Consider the following 17,096-nt stretch of genomic DNA (forward strand, 5'->3'; position numbering starts at 1 on the left):
AGCCAGGATGGTCTCGATCTCCTGACCTCGTGATCCGCCCGTCTCGGCCTCCCAAAGTGCTGGGATTACAGGCCTGAGCCACCGCGCCCGGCCAATTAGTTCTTAATTATTCACATAGCAGTGTCAGGAGGTTACAGAAATGCAATTAAGATGATTTTATGTGAGAGCTGTGGAACGAACATAATATTTGGGGTAAAGTTGGTTTGACTGACTTCTCAAACCAAGAGCTTTCATGGAACTTCATTTTTCACTCCAACCTCAGACCCATAGTTCCTAAGAAAATAGCTTTGTTCTTTTTGATGCCAGGTTTTTTTTCCCTGTTGCAAGATGCTGTGTTTCTGAGGTGGAAGATTAGCCCAAGACTATGCAGGGCCTTACGAAGAGGCACTTTCAGGAGTGAGTGGCTGTTGGAACCCCCCTCCTAGATGGCTTCCCACTGTCCACTGGCACACATCCCCTTGCCCTGCCACTTCCGAGATTTCAGGCTTTTTCTTGCTTCTCTGCTTTCATTCTGTTGCTTTTTTTTTTTTTTGAGTCTTGCTCTGTCGCCCAGGCTTGAATGCAGTAGCACAGTCTCAGCTCACTGCCCTCTACCTCCCAGGTTCAAGTGATTCTTGTGCCTCAGCCTCCCAAGTAGCTGAGATTACAAGTATGCGCCACCATGCCTGGCTAATTTTTGTATTTTTAGTAGAGATAGGGTTTCACCATGTTGGCCAAGCTGGTCTCGAACTCCTGACCTCAAGTGATCTGCCTGCCTTGGCCTCCCAAAGTGCTGGGATTACAGGCGTGACCCACCATGCCTGACCACTTTTTTTTTTTTCTTAATTGGCACATAATTGTACATGCTTACGGAGCACAAAGTGATACTTCAATACATGTATACATTGTGCAATGATTAAATCAGGGTAATTAGCGTATCCATCACATCAAATGTATCATGTCTTTGGGGTAGGAACATCCCAAATTCTCTCTTCTAGCTATTTCAATAAATGCAATACCTTTATTTTTATTTTTATTTTTTCTGAGATGGAGTCTTGCTCTGTTGCTCAGGCTAGAGTACAATGGCACAATCTTGGCTCACTGCAACCTTCGCCTCACAGGTTCAAGCGATTCTCCTGCCTCAGCCTTCCAAGTAGCTAGGATTACAGGCATATGCCACCACGCTTGGCTAATTTTTGTATTTTTAGTAGAGACGGGAATTTCACCATGTTGGCCAGACTGGTCTTGAACGCTTGACCTCAGGTGATCCACCCTCCTTGGCCTCCCAAAGTGCTGGGATTATAGGTGTGAGCCACCATGCACAGCCCTGTTTTGTCTGTTTGTTTGTTTTTTGTTGTGTTTTGTTTTTAACTCAAACTGCCTTGGCTATTCAGAGTCCTTTGTGGTTCCATGCACATTTTACAACTGGTTTTTCTTCCCTATTTCTGTAAAGAATATCATTGGAATTTTGGTAGGAATGTTACTGAATCTATAGATGACTTTGGGTAGCATGGACATTTTAACGGTACTCTTCCATTGTCTTCCTCACCTTCCTCCTCCTCACTCTCTGGCCAAACTCCCCTTGTCAGCCCCACTCAAGTCCCCACCTCCTCTGTCCAGACTTCCCGGGATAATCTGGCTTCTCACTCTCCCACTCCTCTGAATTCGTCAAGACAGCCAGAGCTCGATGTAAACCTGTATCCCGGCTTTCGTATTCTGTATGTTTTCCCAGTTAGCCCAGCCCCTGCACTAAAAAGGAAGCCTCCTGAGTTTGGCACTTAGACTGTTTTACACGGAAGTACATCATTCACATCCCCCAGTGTGAGCCAACCCCATACACGACTGGCCAGATGCTGGGACTGAGAGGGCCATGAGGGCCATGAGGGCCCTGCTGCATCCACGCAGAAGTAGGGAACCAAATAGAACAACAGCCTGACGCCTGCGGCTTTGCCCTCGGAGGGTGAATGGCATAAAAAGACCCAAGTGTGCAGTGATTAAATCAGGGCAATTAGCATATCCATCACACCGAATGTATCATTTCTTTGTGGTAGGAACATCCTTCATCCTAGAAATACCAAAAGAGAGAAAAACGGGCAGATGCAAATGTTTCTTCTGCCGGCTAGTCTGAGTTCTCTTAGAGCGTCTAAAGCAGGGTGGTATTTGTTAGATGTGGGTACTCTATAATTTTAGAGAGAAAAGCAGAAAGACAGGAAGGGCCTCCATTTAGGCCACAGAATGCCTTTTTTTTTTTTGAGACAGAGTTTCGCTCTTTTTGCCCAGGCTGCAGGGCAATGGCACGTTCTCGTCTCACTGCAACCTCTGCCTCCCGGGTTCAAGTGATTCTCCTGCTTCAGCCTCCCAAGTAGCTGGGATTACAGGTGCCCACCACCATGCCCAGCTAATTTGTGTGTGTGTGTGTGTGTGTGTGTGTGTGTGTGTGTGTGTGTGTGTGAGATGGGGTTTCGCCATGTTGGCCAGGCTGGTCTCAAATTCCTGACTTCAGGTGATCCACCTGCCTTGGCCTCCCAAAGTGCTGGGATTACAGGCGTGAGCCACCATGCCCAACTTTCTGAAAAAGAAAAAAATATTTGAGATTGTTTAAAATTTTCCAGTTTTTAATAATTGAGAGCCTGCTTTCTCATATTTTCCCTTTTATCTCCCCTACAACCTCTCTTGAGTATATACCTTCTGTTTACATTCTCCACATAGGACTGGACAGCTCCTCAGACCTTATCTCTTTCCCAGGAAAGAAGGGGGCCGCTTATCCTGACCCCAGCAAGACCTCTGTAGACACAGGGCGAGTCAGTCAGCTGGAGAATCCCAGTCAGTCTGCATCGCCCAGGGTCGCCGAGTGCAAGGCCAGGTCTCCAGTCAGGCTCCCCCATGAGGGCAGCCCCTCCCTGGGGGAGAAAGCAGTGGCTCCCCCCGACTGCAGCAAGACTCGATCAGCATCGGAAACCAGCACACCCCACAATACCAGGAGGGCGGCTTCCCTCAGGGGAGCGGGACCTGGGGCAGAGGGAGTGACACCAGCTGGGGCTGTCCTGCCAGGAGACCCCCTCACATCCCAGGAGCAGAGACAGGGAGCTCCGGGTAACCACAGTAAGGCTCTGGAAATGACAGGAACCCATGCACCTGAAAGCTCCCAGGAGCCTTCCCTGTTGGAGGGAGCAGATTCTGTGTCCTCAAAGGCACCGCAGGCCAGCCTCTCCCTTCTGCCATCCACTGACAACACCAAAGAAGCATGTGGCCGTGTCTCGGGGCACTGTTGGCCAGCGGGGAGTAGAGAGAGCCCTGTGACGGACATTGACAGCTTCATCAAGGAGTTGGATGTTTCTGCAGCGAGGTCTCCGTCTTCCCAGACGGGGGACAGTGGCTGTCAGGAGGGCAGTGCTCAGGGCCGCCCACCAGCCGGGGCTGGAGGTGGGAGCTCCTGCTGTGCCGAACCAGTCACGGGGGGCCAGACCTCCTCCCCAAGGAGGGCCTGGGCTGCTGGTGCCCCCCCTCAGCCACAGTGGGCCTCCCAGCCTTCGGTTTTAGATTCAGTTAATCCCGACAAACATTTTACTGTGAACAAAAACTTTCTGAGCAACTACTCTAGAAATTTTAGCAGCTTTCATGAAGACAGCACCTCCCTATCAGGCCTGGGCGATAGCACGGAGCCGTCTCTGTCGTCCATGTATGGCGATGCTGAGGATTCTTCTTCTGACCCTGAGTCACTCACCGAAGCCCCACGAGCTTCCGCCAGGGACGGCTGGTCCCCTCCTCGTTCCCGTGTGTCTTTGCACAAGGAAGATCCTTCGGAGTCGGAAGAGGAACAGATTGAAATTTGTTCCACAAATGGCTGCCCCAATCCACCCTCCAGTCCTGCTCATCTTCCCACCCAGGCTGCCATCTGTCCTGCCTCAGCCAAAGTTCTATCATTAAAATACAGCACTCCGAGAGAGTCAGTGGCCAGTCCCCGTGAGAAGGCTGCCTGCTTGCCAGGCTCATATACTTCAGGCCCAAACTCTTCCCAGCCATCTTCACTCTTGGAGGTGAGCTCTCAGGAACATGAAACCCATGCGAACATAAGCACTTCACAGAACGACAGGCCCTCGTGTGCAGAAGAAACCACGGAAGTCACCAGCGCTAGCTCAGCCATGGAAAACAGTCAGCTGTCTAAAGTAGCTAGGCATTTTCACAGTCCACCCGTCATTCTCAGCTCCCCCAACATGGTAAATGGCTTGGCACGTGACATGCTAGATGATGAAACCCTGAATCAGTACCAAACAAGCATTAATGCAGCTGCCAGTCTGTCCTCCTTCAGTGTGGATGTCCCTAAGAATGGAGAATCTGTTTTGGAAAACCTCCACATCTCTGAAAGTCAAGACCTGGATGACTTGCTACAGAAACCCAAGATGATGGGTAGGAGGCCCATCATGGCCTGGTTTAAAGAAATAAATAAACATAACCAAGGCACACATTTGAAGAGCAAAACCGAGAAGGAACAACCTCTGATGGCTGCCAGAAGTCCCGACTCCAAGATTCAGATAGTGAGTTCAAGCCAAAAAAAGGGCGTTGCTGTGTCTCATAGCCCCCCTCAGCCGAAAACAAATCTGGAAAATAAGGACCTGTCTAAGAAGAGTCCGGCAGAAATGCTTCTGACTAACGGTCAGAAGCCAAAGTGTGGTCCGAAGCTGAAGAGGCTCAGCCTCAAGGGCAAGGCCAAAGTCAGCTCCGAGGCCCCTGCTGCGAATGCCGGGAAGGCTGGGGGGACGGACCACAGGAAACCCTTGATCTCACCCCAGACCTCCCACCAAACACTTTCTAAGGTGGTGTCACAGCGGCTCCATGTAGCCGACCGCGAGGACCCTGACAGAAACACCACAGCCGCTCCCAGGTCCCTGCAGTGTGTGCTGGACAGCAAGCCACCTCTTGCCACCTCTGTGTCCCTGAAACCCTCGGTGTCTGACACGAGCATCAGGATGTTCGTGTCGCCCCTGACCTCTCCCAAGCCTCCTCCTGAGCAAGGCGTGTGGAGCAGGTTCCACATGGCTGTCCTCTCTGAACCCGACAGAGGTTGCCCAGCCACCCCTAAATCTCTTAAGTGTGGAGCAGAGGGCAGGGCTCCCCGTGCTGACTCTGGGCCGGTGAGTTCCACAGCATCTAGGAACGGCGTGTCCGTGGCAGGGAACAGACAGAGTGAGCAGCACCTGGCCAGCCACATGGACTCGGCAGCAGATACAGCCCCACCCAGGCCAACTGGTGAAAAAGGCAGCATAGTGGCCAGCGATCGCCTTGAAAGAACAAACCAGCTGAAAATTGTGGAGATTTCTGCTGAAACAGTGCCAAAGACTATATGTGGTAACAAACCAGCTGAAAGTGACAGACAGGGAGGGTGCTTGGCCCAGGGCAACTGTCAGGAGAAGAGTGAAATCAGGCTCTGTCGCCAGGTCACAGAATCATCCACAAGTCTCCCGTCCTCACTCCCGTCTCATGCCCCACAGGTGGAGCAGGAAATGTCACGATCATTCGGCGTAGCGAAACTGGTGTCCTCCTCCTCCTCCCCTCAAATGCCCATTAGAAAGGCAGATTCCTCCCAGGGAAAATCAAGCCTGATGTCCGACTCCCTAGGGGTGCCCAGAAGTGGCATTCCAGGGGGCCCCTTGGGGGAGGACCATCTCTACTTCACCCCAAGGCCAGCAACCAGGACCTACTCCATGCCAGCCCAGTTCTCAAGCCATTTTGGACGGGAGAGTCACCCCCCACACAGTCTGGGTCGCTCTCCTCGTGACAGCCAGGTCCCTGTGACAAGCAGTGTTGTCCCCGAGGCAAAGGCATCCAGTGGCGGTCTTCCCAGCCTGGCTAATGGACAGGGCATATATAGTGTAAAGCCGCTGCTGGAAACATCGAGGAATCTTCCAGCCACAGATGAAGGGGATATCATTTCAGTCCAGGAGACGAGCTGCCTAGTCACAGACAAAATCAAAGTCACCAGACGACACTACTGCTATGAGCAGAACTGGCCCCATGAATCTACCTCATTTTTCTCTGTGAAGCAGCGGATCAAGTCTTTTGAGAACCTGGCCAATGCTGACCGGCCTGTAGCCAAGTCCGGGGTTTCCCCATTTTTGTCGGTGAGCTCCAAGCCTCCCATTGGGAGGCGGTCTTCCGGCAGCATTGTTTCAGGGAGCCTGGGCCACCCAGGTGATGCAGCAGCAAGGTCGTTGAGACGCAGCTTGAGTTCCTGCAGCGAAAACCAAAGTGAAGCCGGCACCCTCCTCCCGCAGATGGCCAAGTCTCCCTCAAGCATGACGCTGACCATCTCCCGGCAGAACCCACCGGAGACCAGTAGCAAGGGCTCTGATTCGGAACTAAAGAAATCACTTGGTCCTTTGGGAATTCCCACCCCAACGACGACTCCAGCCTCTCCCGTTAAGAGGAACAAGTCCTCGGTGCGCCACACGCAGCCCTCGCCGGTGTCCCGCTCCAAGCTCCAGGAGCTGAGAGCCTTGAGCATGCCTGACCTTGACAAGCTCTGCAGCGAGGATTACTCGGCAGGGCCGTGCACCGTGCTCTTCAAAACTGAGCTGGAGATCACCCCCAGGAGGTCACCCGGGCCTGCTGGAGGCGTTTTGTGTCCTGAGAAGGCCGGGAACAGGGCCTGTCCAGGAGGAAGTGGCCCTAAAACCAGTGCTGCTGAGACACCCAGTTCAGCCAGTGATGTAGGTGAAGCTGTCCAAGATCTGCCTTTTAGAAGAAGCTGGTCAGTTACGTAAGTATCTGTCCCCCCTTTTATTTCAGATAAACTTGTTTCATTTTGAAATAGTTTTAGATTTATAGAAAAGTTGAAAAGATAATGCAGAGTTCCCACTTTTTTTCTTCTTTTTGAGATGGAGTCTCGCTCCATCGCCCAGGCTGGAGTGCAGTGGCACGATCTCTGCTCATTGCAACCTCTGCCTCCCGGGTTCAAGCAATTCTCCTGCATCAGCCTCCTGAGTAGCTGAGATTACAGGCGTGCACCACCATGCCTGGCTAATTTTTGTGTTTTTAATAGAGACGAGGTTTCACCTTGTTAGGCTGGTCTCAAACTCCTAACCTTGTGATCTGCCTGCCTTGGCCTCCCAAAGTGCTGGGATTACAGGCGTGAGCCACCGCGCCCAGCCCCCACTTACTTCTTACCCACTCTTCCTAATGTTCACATCTCAAAACCACGGTCCATTTGTCAAAAGTAAGAAATTAATGTTGGAACAATACCATTAACTATAGACTTCATTCAGATTTTGCTGAATAAATTCTGCTAATACTGTTTTTCTGTTCCAGGATCCAGGATCCACATTGCATTTTAGCCTCCGTGGTTTTTAATATCACTGCTGGAAAAATAAAAGTGCCTGCAGGGAAACGTGTTTACCAAAGTGTTGCTCTGAGGAGAGGCTTCTAGAGGACATGGCACTTAAGCAAAAGCAACCTGAGAGGGGTGTGCAGGGGAAAAGAGTGCAGCGCAGGGGGGAGTTTGGACCTTTGGAGGTGGCTGGAGTTGAACGGAGAATTTCTAACAGATTTTAAAATATTTCACTTGAGGCCAGGTGTGGTGGCTCATGCCTGTAATCCCAGTACTTTGGGAGGCCGAGTCGGGTGGATCACTTGAGGTGAGGAGTTCGAGACCAGCCTGGCCAACATGGTGAAACCCCATCTCTACTAAAAATACAAAAATTAGCAGGGAGTGGTGGCGTATGGCTGTAATCCCAGCTACTCAGGAGGCTGAGGCAGGAGAATCGCTTGAACCCAGGAGGCGGAGGTTGCAGTGAGCTGAGATCGCGTCACTGCACTCCAGCCTGGGCAACAAGGGTGAAACTCTGTCAAAAAAAAAAAAAAAACCCGGTGGCTCAGGCCTATAATCCCAGCACTTTGGGAGACCGAGGCAGACGGATCATTTGAGGTCAGGAGTTCAAGACCAGCCTGGCCAATATGGTGAAACCCTGTCTCTACTAAAAAAATTAGCCAGGCATGGTGGCAGGTGCCTGTAGTCCCAGCTACTCGGGAAGCTGAGGCACGAGAATAGCTTGAAGCCAGGAGGTAGAGGTTGCAGTGAACTGAGATTGTGCCACTGCACTCCAGCCTGGGCGACAGAGCTGACTCCATCTCAAAAACAATAAAAATAAAAATATTTCACTTAGACCTATGTATTGAATATTTTAAAATATGTCAGAAGTGTCCTGTTAAGCTCCAGCATTGGTCCCATAACTTCTTGAGGGGATCTCTGAATTCATAGCAATTCCCCTTGCCATTGGCAGTGAATGACATTTCTGTTCAGCACTCAGGATTTATTCTTCCATTAGTTTGGAATGGAAGTTGTGACCAAAAAAGCATGATGAACAGAAAATACTTGCAATATAGTAGAAAGGACTTCTTTAAATGCATTCTTATAAAATGAAGAAATTGCTTTTTTCTTTAATGTTCTTCAAATATATTTATATTATTTAGTTTGGATCAACTTCTGGTCTCAGCGGGGGACCAGCAAAGATTACAGTCTGTTTTATCGTCAGTGGGGTCGAAATCTACCGTCCTAACTCTCATTCAGGAAGCGAAAGCACAATCAGAGGTGAGTGAAACACAGTTCAGGAACATGAACTGCGGCTGTGTGTGCCCGGGTATGTGCCACCCGCCCAGACAGCCGAGGAGAGCCCGTCCCGAGTCCTGGAGATGGAGGACTGCCTTGGGTTGAGAGTTTCACAGCTCAGTCTGACTTTGGCCTCATGTGCTGCTAGCCAGCTTCAGAAGCTAGACCTTGTCTTGAATGTTCAGGTGCCAGATGGGTGTCACCGCTCTTTTCATCCCCCAAGTAGCAACTAGTTACCATCCTCCTGACTTCTATGTGTGGAGTTTGTTTGCAGAGAGTCCTCAAAGCAGAGCTAGGCATCTTGGAAATAATGCAGAATGACCTCAAGTACCTCTGGCCACCTAACTGTAGACATAAACTAGTCAAGGGAGCCACCTGCTGGTGAGAGAAGAGTTACATCGGTGTAGTCCCGCCCTTGCCCTGAAATATGGTGGACCCTTGAACAACATGAGGGCTGGGGCGCTGACCTTCATGCCGAGGAAAATCCGCATTTAACTCTTAACTCCCCCAGAAACTTAACTACTAACAACCTACTGTTGACCGGAAGCCTTACTGATAACATAAACAGTCAATTAATACAAGTTTCGTCAGTTACATGTATTATATATTGTCTTCTTACAACAATGTAAGTTAGAGATAATAGAATGTTATTAAGAAAATCCCAAGAGGCCAGGTGCAGTGGCTTACGCCTGTAATCTCAGAACTTTGGGAGGCCGAGGTGGGCAGATCACTTGAGGTCAGGAGTTCAAGACCAGCCTGGCCACTATGGTGAAACCCTGTCTCTACTAAAAATACAAAAATTAGCTGGGCATGGTGGTGGGTGCCTGTAGTCTCAGCTACTCGGGAGGCTGAGGCGAGAGGATTGCTTGAACATGGGAGGCGGAGGTTGCCATGAGCTAAGATTGCACCACTGCATTCCAGCCTGGGTGACAGAGCAAGACTTCATCTCAATTAAAAATAATAATAATAAGAGGAAGTATATTTACTATTCATTAAGTGGAAGTGGCTCATCATAAAGGGCTTCATCCTTGTCATCTTCACACTGAGTAGGCTGAGAAGGAGGGAGGGGCTGGTCTTGCTGTCTCAAGGAGGCAGAAGAAACCCCGAGTGTGAGTGGATCTGTGCAGTTTGAGCCCGTGTTGTTCAAAGGTCACCTGTAGAAGAGCATCTGAACCCTGGAGTACAAGGAATTACAGATAAAATCTTTCAGTAGATCAGCTGTGACAATAAACATTGACAGAAGAAACCACAGGTTCACATCTAGGATACTAATCTGAAGATCAATTTCTTGGGGCTATACATAGAGATTTGAACCCTAATGAATGAGTATTTTCTATTTAGAGAAAAAAATATGAATGTTTCTTTAGTGGTAGTATAGCTGGGTCACTGAAGTCATCTAAGAGTGTGGTTCCAGAAATTCAAATATTACCCAGAGAGGAGCTGTGCAGTTTCTCAGCCAAGGACCAGCCTTGGCGCCTAGTGAGGAGTTGGCCAGGATGTGAGGCGAGAGGTTGGAATAGAGGAACCAGTCCCTTCAGGTTCCACTCCCTTCTGATTCTCAGCTGCTGGTTTGGGTCTGTGCAGTTAAGAAATGCCTTGACAGGAGGATCATTTGAGGCCAGGAGTTCGAGACCAGCCTCATCAACATACTGAGACCCCCATCTCTCAAAAAACAAAAAATAGATTAAATTTAAAAAATTAGCCAGGCGTGGTGGCATATGCCTGTAGCCCCAGCTATGTGGGAATCTCAAGCAGGAGAATCAGTTGGACCCAGGAGTTTGAGGCTCAGTGAGCTATGATCGTGCCACCGTGCTCTGGCCTGGGTGACAGAGCAAGACCCAGTCTCTAAAAGAAAAGCAAAATGTCTTGAGATGCTAAGCACTCTCACTTTCAGTAAGAGGAGGGAATAGCCCCTCATCTCTCTTCCTCCTCCCACTTGTTATTACAATAAGGAAATACTTCATGTATGAAAGTTGCACTCTGAGACCAGTCAAGGGGCACAGGTGGGGGTCACACGTTGCCAGGCCCCCTTTGCCCCATACATTTTAGTGTTAGATGAAATGTCAAAGAAGACCAGACTGTCCAGCCAACCACAAGCAAGATGTACATCTTCAGGGACCTCAAACAGCAGTATGGCCAGCATGCCAGAGTGCTGCCCAATGGGGGCTTATTCTAGGGCCTTCCTCACCCGCTACTATTCACGCTCACCATGAGGCAGGGTTGTGGTTTGGTTTGAAGACCATTCCTATTCATCAGAACACAGCGTTCTTTTCCCTTTCTTATTTTCTCAGTGTCTTCAGAGAGAAGCGGTGAGCAGGGCTATCCTTACTCTGCCATCCTCAGTCTAGAAGCTTCCTGCCTTGCTTTTTCCAATGAGTATGGTTTGCAGGTACTAAAAATAGAACTGCACAAAACTATTTTCTGTGTCCTTGGCAGTGCTGTGAAAGATTCGAGGCTGAAAACTCTGGCCTCCTGACTTCAACACACCCAAACCTTGGAGAGCTCTTGATGGCTGATCTTGCCGCCCTGAGACTGTGCTTGAGGCTCTCAGAGGCAAAATTTGGCTCAGCAATCAGCTTCTAGCATATCTGTGTCCTTAAACACCACTGGAAAAAATGTGAATACATTGAAATGTTGGTGATTTGACTTGTCTTGGAATGCAGGAGGGCCTCATTTTCAAATATTCTCTTTGCTCCAATAAAACATTTAAATATCCGAGAAGTTTTCCTATTTTCAGCATCATGTTACCTCCCAGAAGCTGGATAAAGACCATTTACTGGGCTCCATATTCCCATTTTGGTTTGGAAAGCCTAGTCAACCTTTCTCCCCATCGATCCATGTGTGAGCACACATAGGGTTGAAGGTGCCCAAGAAGTCAACCTCCTAACTGCCCCAAAAGTTCTGCAGGACAGTCTAGGTTTTGGTTGGAGTGAACTTTGGGGATTTTTGAGACAGAGTCTCACTCCATCACCCAGGCTGGAGTGCACTGGCATGATCTCCACTCACTGCAACCTCTGCCTGCTAGGTTCAAGCGATTCTCCTGCCTCAGCCTCCCAAGTAGCTGGGATTACAGGTATCCGCCACCATGACCGGCTAATTTTTGTATTTTTTAGTAGAGATGGGATTTCGCCATGTTGACTAGGCTGGTCTCGAACTCTTGACCTCAAGTGATCTGCCTGCTTTGGCCTCCCAGAGCGCTGGAATTACAGACCTGAGCCACTGTGCCCGGCTGTGCTTTCTATTTGATGACATCAATTAATTAATTGCACCTGAAATCCAATGACCTAAACGTGGGGAGGGAGATGTAGAAAACATATGGCCTCGATATGCTGTTATCCTGCCTCTTGCCACTGACGCTTATCTTTCTGCTGTTGCCAGGACTGGCTTTGCTACATTGTAGACTTCAAGAATTATAGAATAAAGGATTCTCATCGTGATCAAATTATGTGCTATGATTTTTTTTTTTTTTTTTTTTGAGACAAGGTCTCATTCTGTCACCCAGGCTGAAGTGCAGTGGCGTGATCATGGCTCACTGCAGCCATGACCTCCCAGGCCCAGGTAATCCTCCCACCTCAGCCTCCTGAGTAGCTGGGACTACAAGCATGCATCACCACACCTGGCTAATTTTGTAGAGACAGGGTTTTGCCACACTGCCCAGGGTGGTCTCGAACTCCTGGGCTCGAGATCTGCCCACCTTGGCTTCCCAGAGTGTTGGGATTACAGGCATGAGCTACCATGCCTGGCTGAGAGCCAAAGAACCTTTCGGGTCCGCAGTGAAAAGCCCTTCCAAGAGGATTGACATCAGAGCTTCCTTACTCTTGGTACAAGGGGATATGTTTTTCTTTCTTTCTTAATTTTTTGCAGCTCCAGCTCAAAGGATAATTTTTGTTTGTTTTCACTAGAATAAAGAAGATGTTTGCTTCATAGTCTTGAATAGAAAAGAAGGCTCAGGTCTGGGATTCAGTGTGGCAGGAGGGACAGATGTGGAGCCAAAATCAATCACGGTAAGTGACAAAGTCATTAGGCTCTCAGGAAAATCCCTCCTTAAGCAGCCTCAGAATGTGATCAGGGCACAAATTCCAATCAGCGGGTTCAGAGATTGCTGGGTTTCATTCCCAGCTACCAACATAAAAAGGGAGAAGTGGGAGAAGTAGTATGTAAGGTTTTCGTTGACAAAGACAAGCATTTTTAACACAGAGCTGACATGTGTAGGCCATTTCCAGTCCCTATAAACACAATTCGCTATAGCCTTATAATTTACCTAAATATTTTAAGCAGTAGAAAACATTAGAATCAACTGGCCAAACTTGTGTTTATACAATTACTTCTTTCTCAAAAACAGTCACTGAAAATTTTACATCATTCAAAAGCCTTCGGGACCATCCAGAGGGTCACCTTCACCGCACGAGCCCAGGCCTCGTTCATCTTCGTATTCCCATTGCCTCCTGGATACGAGGCCCATGTCAGACGCTAACAAGAAGTTGAGTTAAAAACAAAAAATGTGTGGAGACACTGGCATTGACATTTGTGATCCATCCCCCGCACTGAATGTGTTTTTATAAAGCAAGTGTCTATATGATTTAGAAAAATTGTCCTTAGAAAGTTCCTTTACTACAAGACCCAGCACAGTGGCTCATGCCTGTAATCCCAGCACTTTGGGAGGTCGAGGCGGGTGGATCACCTGAGGTCAGGAGTTCGAGACCAGCCTGGCCAACATGGTGAAACCCCGTCTCTACTAACAGTACAAAAATTAACCAGGCATAGTGGTGTGTGCCTGTAATCCCAGCTACTCAGGAGGCTGAGGCAGGAGAATCACTTGAACCTGGGAGGCCGGGATTGCACCGCTGTACTCCAGCCTGGGCAACAGAGCGAGACTCCCTCTCAAAAAATAAAAAAAAGAAGGTTACTTTACTACATATATGCAGTTAGTTACTTTCTCCCTTTTACTAGAAATCGTAAGTGGATCTGGTTTTTGTTCCCTTTTCCTTTCCTCGTCCCAGGTCCACAGGGTGTTTTCTCAGGGGGCGGCTTCTCAGGAAGGGACTATGAACCGAGGGGATTTCCTTCTGTCAGTCAACGGCGCCTCATTGGCTGGCTTAGCCCACGGGAATGTCTTGAAGGTTCTGCACCAGGCACAGCTGCACAAAGATGCCCTCGTGGTCATCAGGAAAGGAATGGATCAGCCCAGGCCCTCTGCCCGGCAGGAGCCTCCCACCAATGGGAAGGGTTTGCTGTCCAGAAAGACCATCCCCCTGGAGGCTGCCATTGGTAAGATGATCATTTCAACAACCAGCAGGGTGTGAGCTACTGCAGAAGGATGAGATTCTGGTTGAACATGAAGGGAAGTAACAGCTAACTTCTAGATCTGAAAAATTAAATGTAGCGAAGTCTAGTGTGTTTGGATGCTTCTTACAAAAGCAATGTAACAAATAAATTAGAAAAAAAATTAGAAAATTAGGAAAATTCCCCCAGTAGTTCAGGCTATACTGTGGAAGATTTAAAACAACTGCATAACAGTTTCCCTAAGTGTCCTAAGAAGGAATCTTTTATATTCACACCTTCTTGTTAGGACTGGTAAGGAAAACAGGAAACTACTGTGATGGGGCAATCAGCATTGAAGGAGAAATTCCAGAACTAAGATTTATCCCTGGGAAACAGCAAGGTTGTATTCTTTCCTGGTTTAGAAGAACAGAAGGAAATGAGGGGGCAAGAGTGTTTTGTGTCTGAAAACAGAAACTGCAGCCTTAGTCAACCAAGAATAACTCACTGGAAGAGGTTTAGAAACAGGTTTTCCATGTGCCATCCATATTCAGAGCCTCAGAACCACGCACAGCGGCTGTCTCTGCAGTGCGGGCTGTTTAATGCCCTGTTAAGTACTGCAGACGTCTGGAGTGCCGTTCATCTTGGCGTTCGGGGTAACGTCTTTTTTTAGTCGAGAGGGCAAAGCAGAGGGTATGGGTTGGGCATTGCCTTCTGGGAGGGGCCTTTTGTTCCTTGTCCACATCTCTCCCTGATGAGGGTAGCTGGATTCCTTTCTACAACTTGGCGTTCTTGTGGGCCAGAGCTGTTTGTAGTCCTTGTTGAAAATGGCTCTGATTCCATTTAACAAATGAGAAACACTTCTTGTCCAGACGCCTCCGTGGTCATGTCCCCAGTCTTCCTTCTGTGTCATTTCACTTTCCCTCTTCCACAGGGCTGAGGCCCTCCCCAATGCAGAGAAGCACCTTGGTCATCAGATCTTGTCATGCTTGCCTTTGCCCCAGAACTGTCTTGACCGCTTGGCGGATTTTCAGTGGGATCTTTGTAAACTGTCAAAGGAAACCACTTCATCCTCACAGCTGCCAGTTTTTAAGCCTCGTGAACTCAGATCTGGATGGTCCTTCTGTCATTTATAATCACTCAGTATTCCTGCAGCAACTTCAGGGCCTCTGGCCTTGAAGCAGAGCCTGCAGAGCTCTCAAATGCTGAGCGCCTGGAGGGCTTAACCTCGCTCAGTTGCCTGTTCTTTAGTCTCCCTAACCCAGGTCTACCTTGTCCTAAGCGGTTATTACTTACCATACACTGACAGCGTCCTTCAGGCCCTGTGGAGTGGCCTTCTTTAAACCACGACTGTGGACTGGCCTTTATGTCCGAAGGAGACAGTGCTAGCTTGGCTTCACACCTAGTGACCACAGGAAGCAGGCAGTTTAGTCCATCTGTTGTGGTCCTTCCTCTGCCTCCCAATCAACTACGTGTGCCTTTGCAGTCGACTCTGACGTCCTTGGCTGATAGGCAAGGGAGGGAAGTACAAGGAGGTAAGTTTACAGTCCTGATTCAAACCCAGCCCACCTTCCCAAAACCAGCACACAGAGCCGGCATCACCATGGAAACGCATCTCCTCACAGTGGAGCCAGATGCCAGTGGAGGCAACCCCAAATGTGTCTGTGAAGACAGCCATAGCCAGGGACAGGGTTTCCCTTTGCAGGAGCAGGAGTGGCAGGAGCGGGGAGGCAGGAAGCTCTCTGGGTTCCTGGGGGCTTTGGAGTCCATTCTAACAGTCTCACATGAGGCTGGGCATTTTGGTGCTGCCAAGTCTTGGTTAGCAGAGGGTGATGTTCTGCTGCCATTAGCAACCAGGGTTGGCAGAAAATCAAATTTGGAGTCCCAAAGTGTGACTTCGGTCCTCACTGAGAAGTGCACAGCCGGTGTGGGGGGCTTAACAAGAGCACTTTGCCTTCTGGGGATTTCTGCTTGGGCATGAAAGCATTTGCCAATGCTTGCAGAAAACACAGAACAAAGGATGCAAGTAGAGCAGCAACACAGCCCAGGAGGGCAGCCCCAGAGTCGGGAGGCCAACAGTGCTACTGGGCTCAAGTGCTGTTATAAGTACCCCAGGGTAGATGGGACTTGAGGGTGCCAGAAGTACATGGGGCTGGAGGCGATGCATCCGCGGGGACTTGGACAGATGGCATGATGAACAACTCTGTCATTTTTATCTTGATGCACACGGCTGCTGCAGGGAGAAGTGTGGCTGTACACGATGCTCTGTGTGTTGAAGTGCTGAAGACCTCGGCTGGGCTGGGACTGAGTCTGGATGGGGGAAAATCATCTGTGACGGGAGATGGGCCCTTGGTCATTAAAAGAGTATACAAAGGTAATGTCCTAGACCACTCAGTCAGCCTTCTCTCACCTGTCATCTTTCCATGGATGTCTCAATGAAAAAAATGCCTTCCATTTAGAAATGAGATTTGTTTTTAAAAATCTACATTTTTTTGTTTAAAAATCTAAAATTTTTGGTTTTAATGCTTTGTGACATACAAGGTTTATTCTGTATGGACACGTATTAACTCAAGCCATCCACAAGGCAACCCTACTGGGTGGGTGTCATCATTATCCCCATTTTACAAAAGGAGAAACTGAGGCACGTAGGTTCACACAGCTGTAAGTGGCAGAACCAGGCTCTAGCCCAGGCGGTCTGGCCCCAGAGCCTCTGTCCCTGACCCTTATACTGCAGCCATTCCTCACTCTGGGCCCCCGTCTCTGATGTGAACACACCACACTAAGTAACACCAGTAGACTTGCCAGTCAGGAGTACTTAATACTGGCCAAGATCTCATTGACTTAAAATACTAGACTTGTAAATGCTAGACTGCAACAAAGTAATACAGTCCAAGCACAGCTTTTGTGGGAAGAAAAAAAAGATGGGGGGTAGGTATTATTGAAATGCTTGGTAAATATACATCTCTTCATCAACTTGAATAATTCATTTTTTGGTCTTGGGCAGTTTTTCAAACTCTTATATTAACAACTCATAATTGTACTAATAATACTAACAGTATAATTGTATGAACAATATCGATATGTAATTATACTTACAAATAGATCAGAAACCCATTTAAAGTTACAGTATGTAACACAGTAAGTAGGTCAGCAAGTAACAAGATCAATTCTTCTTAGCTAAGGATTGTTGTTTCTTTAAATGACCATCTAATTAATGACCTTGAGCTATTTCTACAATTGGATAGTCATCCCAAAG

The 17,096-nt window shown here is 48.6% G+C and overlaps 1 protein-coding gene across 1 annotated transcript in view; it reads left to right on the forward strand.

Annotated features, from left to right (window-relative positions):
• Positions 1-17,096, forward strand: part of PDZD2 (PDZ domain containing 2) — a 438,467-nt gene that overhangs the window by 414,333 nt on the left and 7,038 nt on the right. The window contains exons 20-24 of the mRNA XM_011952551.1: positions 2,689-6,736; positions 8,446-8,563; positions 12,484-12,585; positions 13,582-13,849; positions 16,080-16,214. Of these exons, the coding sequence (XP_011807941.1) occupies positions 2,689-6,736; positions 8,446-8,563; positions 12,484-12,585; positions 13,582-13,849; positions 16,080-16,214 (4,671 nt within the window). The remainder of the gene's footprint in view (positions 1-2,688; positions 6,737-8,445; positions 8,564-12,483; positions 12,586-13,581; positions 13,850-16,079; positions 16,215-17,096) is intronic.

Source organism: Colobus angolensis, unplaced genomic scaffold, assembly GCF_000951035.1.
Source record: "Colobus angolensis palliatus isolate OR3802 unplaced genomic scaffold, Cang.pa_1.0 Scaffold341, whole genome shotgun sequence".
Lineage (NCBI taxonomy): Eukaryota > Metazoa > Chordata > Mammalia > Primates > Cercopithecidae > Colobus > Colobus angolensis.